Raw genomic sequence first — 5,000 nt, forward strand, 5'->3', positions numbered from 1 at the left:
TAAGACACACTTCCATCGTTTTGTAGGTTTGTGCAAACTGTCGGCAGCATCTGGGCTGGAAGTTCGTAGCCACAAAGAAAAACTTTCTCCCGAAAAGCTTCTTCGGACTATCGGGGATCAATATTACGGTGAAATCGCATGGTGATCTAAAGAAGAACCTACCAGACGCCAGTGACGGTGCCAATGGAGGGCCAGCGGCTGCCAGCGGTAGCAACGACACCAGTAGGTTCGGCCGGATAGTGGTAACGGCTGAGAACTACAGCTCGAGCAGTGACGATGATTATTTTACCTTCGATTAGCAGCGAAACGCATCGACGGTTCGTTCGTTGACTCTGTGTATGTTGATTATTTTTCTTTTAGTTTTATATTTCTATTTCTTTCAAGAAGATCGCCTGTAGTAGCTTGGCTACACCACCACACCTGTTTCGAATGCGTTCTTAGCGTTCGATTCTCCTTCCTCCTATTCTTAAGACCCTTTGCTGACTCTCTGTTATAGTATTTCATTTGTTTTGCCGTTTGTTTGAATGTCGGACAAGCTCGTTTTATTTTTTACATCGTACCGTTTAGTGAAGATTCAGAAAAAAGTAGTCGAAGACTGATTTTGAAATGCGATAGCGCCCAAAAACACACGGCATACCCCAGAGAGAGAGAGAGAGAGTGTGTGTAATCATATTTATTTAGTTGAACACCAATGAATCGCTTCCTCTAGTGCGATTGCGAAATCATTCTCAATCGGTGCGTAAATAAGAGAAGTAGTTGGATACGACCCATGCGCACTGTGTCGCGTTCTCGAAGTAGATCGATCCTGTCCAGTGAAAGGAGGATAGCCATTTGCGGGGGACGTGTCTGTTTCGTATCTTTTGTGCCGAATACCACGGCCCAATAGTTATAGCCGTTTCTGAGGGTGAGTTTTCGCCAATGAGTTGAAAATAAAATAAATGAAACATATAATGTATGCATCACATATGCTTGGTTCATCATTAGGACTTACTTTAACGTGTAACTAAATGGTGAATTCGAAGCCGTCGAGAACACCACCTACTTACCTAGGGTAAAAGGTTAAACCCTTTACCTAGGGTAAAAGGTTAAAAGGAACTGAGCTGGTCTGGTCTGAAACTGGAAAGAAAGAAACTGGCCAATTTAAGAAACTCGATGAAAATAATGCTGTATTGAAATATCAGATGGCGACCAAGCCGTATAGGTCTTTTTGGACCACCAGGATGAACATAAGGGACTCGTGAAAGAATGCTGATTAACGGAACAGCTGTTGGATAATGGAAAACACCGCTCGAGTACTGGTTAGGTGCTGGTTAGGTGGTTGTTAATATTAAAGTTTTATTTTTAAACAATTCGATGGGGCGCATAAGTTTAGTGAGAGCTTCTAACCTCTCATACGAATACTCGTCGTTTTTCAAAAATCTTAACGCCAACGGTTGTCATCATTTCGTTTGACAACCAAGATTCGCTTGTTTTTTGATCGTTCTTGGAAAGAAAGAAAAAGCAGAAGAAGAAGAAGAGAAGTTCTTGGAAAGTCGCTGGATTTCTTGGCGGAAGAGTGAGCTGGGTTAAGTGGGATTTACTTTGATTAAAGCAGAATGTCGGAGGAGTTTGGTAAGTGCTTTCACGATTGTTATCACCTAAAGGAGAGGATTCTTGATAAAGTTACCGTATTTCTCCAGACGGGCGATTTAATGAGCGTCTTCTGGAGCTGACGCAAGATGCATTTTGTGAATTGGGTTTCGAGCTGTTCGATCCAACCGGACGGCCGACCAACTGCTTGCAGAGTCTTGTCACGGAATCAATGAAACCCGCGAGCAAAGCATCTAAAGCACCAAAACAACCGACAGTCCCAGAGAGTTCCGCAGAAACGGAGGATAACCTTATCAGTCAGTTGAACCTGAACTTGGAACAAGCAGGCGATATACAGTACCGTATATCCAATCTACTTGCGATAATCGAATGCCACGAAGAAAAGATAGCAGCTGTGCGACCCGAATTAACGAAGAATATCGAAGACGAGCGCACACCAATAGGACAGCGAGTAACAGAAACGAAGGAAAAGGTGTACAAAAAGGCGAGCGCAGAGCAATCTTTGCTGCAGCAAGAGAACCAACGGTTACTCAGGCAAAAAATCAACAACCCCTCCAGAAGGCGGTCCTCTGGATCGAAAGCAATCGAGAGTCTTATCCAGCAACGAGACCGCGAGTTTCAGTTGTTGAGTGCATTTTTCAAGTACATCGTAAGTGATCTGACGACCCGACGAAATGTGAAACGTTCGGAGCTAGCCGCGGATCTTCGCGGAATTCGTCAAAGTTTACAGTTGCTACTAGATCAAGACCAACCTCCAGTTGCTTCGATTTTGGAAGGGCAATCGACCGACAACCAACAGCAAAGCAGTATCGCACATGAGCAGAAATTTTCCAGCACAATGCCTATAACTAAGCAGTTTCCATCAGAGAAGGCTCAAGGAAGTGGGGCAAGAGAGAAAGGTCCGTCTACCAGCAGCAGTTCGTCGTCGTCGTCGGCGTCGCTACTGAAGATCCATCCGCATTGTCCCCAGGGCGGAAGTATGGTAAAGGCTGAAATTAAATCGGAAAAAGATGATTCTACTGAAGTAATAGAAATCATCGACGATGACGATGAGGATTAAGACTCTAGAGTGAGTGTGTTTCTTGGAAGGGAAGTTTATTAAGTGCTTCTACATGCAGTAGTCACGCTTTAACAACGGGACGATAGCATTCTAGTACTGTAATGATTCACTGATTTAATAGTATCGCGTTCTACACTGTATTAAACAGATGCTGAATTAATCGTCGCTGAATTGGCCAATCACAACGTGCCAGCACTTTTATGTGTAAAATCAAATCAAGGACTTATATAATTCACCAAAATGGAAGGCGCCATGTGTGCACAAGACGCTCTTCAGTCGGTGCCGGACATGTTTGGGTGGAAAGATCATTCTACGTTGAAATACTTATTTGGGGTTGGATGCATGACAATAAACGATAGACAAACAACACAACGAGAAGGTTTTGTTTTATGTTTTGTTATCTTTTTTGTTTTATTTTCCATTTTATATATGTACACAACGAAGTAAGATAAGCTTATTCCTTCTTACTTATTCTACGTACGTCTGAGGATGTGTGTGTTTGTTCTTTTTTTTTTGTTGGTTTTTCAATCCAGGGGCAATCCAAAACTTACAAGAAAACAACCAAAACCCTAGAGACAGAAACGGGTGAAAAGGCCGAAAAAGGGGGTAGAAAGTAAGAAAGAAAAAAAGCTTAACCACACCAGACACCGCAGAATAACAGCTTTACACACATCTTCGATTGATCTCAATATTTAAAATGGCATAGCGCGGTTGTTAGTACTCTCACCAACTGCGTGTGTATTTAGTATGCCGGTTTTAACCCGCATCCTGCTCACGATCACGCGCGGTTTCCTGAATCTGGTCACAAAGAAAGCAAGCTGAGCAATTTCAAATAAATTAGCAGCCGCAGATTATGACGCGTGAAGAAGGAAGAGAAGAAATGGAGCCTGCTTGCTGCCCAATCTCTTTCTTTGCCACCATTTTTCCACCCCGTTCCGTTTCAGGGCCAAAGCGACAGCGAAACCCGCGAACAGTTGTTGTTTAATGTTTAGTTTTGCTTATTATTTTTTACACCTTTTTTTTTGTTTGCTTATCTCCTTCCTTATCGCCCTTCTTTTGTAAGCCATGTGTTTTTTTTCGCTCGATTCTTCCGTTTTACTTATTAAAGCTCTACTACATCTAAATCATCTGTCCCCCACCCGGCCACCGGCTCAAAAGACAAGAGCTATCGTTTGCTGTGTGTTCTTGGTATAATAATGGGCCAAACACGAACGAACTGCCGCATTTTTCTTCATCATTATTCAACTTTATTATACAAATTCTTTTGCTCCAGACCCTCCCCGAAAAAAAAGATCTGTGTCCTTTTTTGTGTTTTCCCTCTCCCAAGACAACCCCCACCTGTCCTCCTGTCTGTCCTCCTACCACTACTTAGTTACTATTTTTGCCGTTTTAAGGAATCCTGACTCATTTCACTTCTATACCACTCTCTCTCTTTCTGTTCTTATTGCAAACACCAGCTGTGGGCGAGAGGATGTGGAGCAGCTGCAGCAGCTCTGTGTGTGGCGTGCTTTTAGCAAACGCTTTACAAAACAAAACGCACTAAAATCACACACACATACACACACATACAGACGCCACTCGCGGTTACTCAGTTCCCATCCGCTTTATTATCGTCTAATCCCTATCGAGAAAGCTAACGTACTCCGTACCGTCCTGCGATTAAAGGGGAGTTTGGGGGGGTTGTTTTGTGTTTCTATGTACAAAATAATATTAATCAATATTATTAATAATAGTTTATAGTAATAAAAGAAAAAAAAAAACAAATAATTATCCATCACATCAGCAGCAGCCGCCGGTGAAAGCGGTGCCTATTCTAATCCTAGCATCGTAGCACACCTCACAGCTCGCAGCGTAAGCGCAAGCCAGCCAGCAGCAGAGCAGTGCCAGCAGCAGCAGCAGCAGCAGCCAGTCGCGCCTTGCACCTCTAACCTAGCGTAACCAAGCACTGTGAAGGTAGCGATCGTAGTAGTCATAGAGGGAAGGGCTACTACTGCGTCGATAAGCGCATCTGAACGCCTGCTATGACAATGCCCGTGTGCCTACGGTAACGGTTGCGAGCTTGCTTCGATTAGCAAGTTTGGGCTTCATTTGCATGATCGTACCACGCGATCGGGCAATTCCTTCGTCGGGCCTTTTCCCTTAAGCAAAAAAAAAAAAAACAACAAAAGACGACCCAACGACGATGGTGGTGGTGGTAAGCGTCCTCAAAACTGTGGCTTCAAAATTAATCGGGAATATTAATCATTCATAGAAGGAATATCTGAATTTTGACCGCGGCCGGGGGAATGTAATGAGTAATCTTCATAGAAGAAGCGATAAAAAAAAATGGGATGGGAGAGTACATTTTCTC

At 43.3% G+C, this 5,000-nt stretch overlaps 3 protein-coding genes across 8 annotated transcripts in view; 2 read left to right on the plus strand and 1 right to left on the minus strand.

Moving 5' to 3' along the window:
* LOC126574802 (protein cereblon) overlaps positions 1-955 on the plus strand; it is a 2,681-nt gene extending 1,726 nt beyond the window's left edge. Inside the window, exons 5-6 of one of the 3 annotated variants that reach the window (XM_050235184.1) lie at positions 27-317; positions 361-955. In XM_050235184.1, the coding sequence (XP_050091141.1) occupies positions 27-299 (273 nt within the window). In that variant the 3' untranslated portion in view covers positions 300-317; positions 361-955. Of the gene's footprint in view, positions 1-26 lie in introns of all 3 variants that reach the window. The other 2 variants (XM_050235185.1, XM_050235183.1) reach the window with 2 other exon arrangements.
* A 554-nt stretch (positions 956-1,509) lies between these two features.
* Positions 1,510-3,022, plus strand: LOC126577916 (uncharacterized). 2 transcript variants are annotated; one of them, XM_050239963.1, is made up of 3 exons: positions 1,510-1,611; positions 1,680-2,659; positions 2,799-3,022. In XM_050239963.1, the coding sequence occupies exons 1-2, from the start codon at positions 1,596-1,598 to the stop codon at positions 2,648-2,650; spliced, it is 987 nt and encodes a 328-aa protein (XP_050095920.1). In that variant the 5' UTR covers positions 1,510-1,595; the 3' UTR covers positions 2,651-2,659; positions 2,799-3,022. The 2 variants fall into 2 exon arrangements, with proteins under 2 accessions (XP_050095920.1, XP_050095919.1); XM_050239962.1 differs by having other exon boundaries at positions 1,680-3,022.
* Positions 3,023-4,057: 1,035 nt separating this feature from the next.
* Positions 4,058-5,000, minus strand: part of LOC126577917 (segmentation protein cap'n'collar) — a 39,689-nt gene continuing 38,746 nt past the window's right edge. For all 3 annotated transcript variants that reach the window (XM_050239966.1, XM_050239964.1, XM_050239967.1), the window contains one exon: positions 4,058-5,000. This exon is cut by the window's right edge and continues 977 nt beyond it. The gene's annotated coding sequence lies outside the window, so the exon portion shown is untranslated.

The sequence above is a fragment of the Anopheles aquasalis genome, chromosome 3 (genome assembly GCF_943734665.1).
Source record: "Anopheles aquasalis chromosome 3, idAnoAquaMG_Q_19, whole genome shotgun sequence".
Lineage (NCBI taxonomy): Eukaryota > Metazoa > Arthropoda > Insecta > Diptera > Culicidae > Anopheles > Anopheles aquasalis.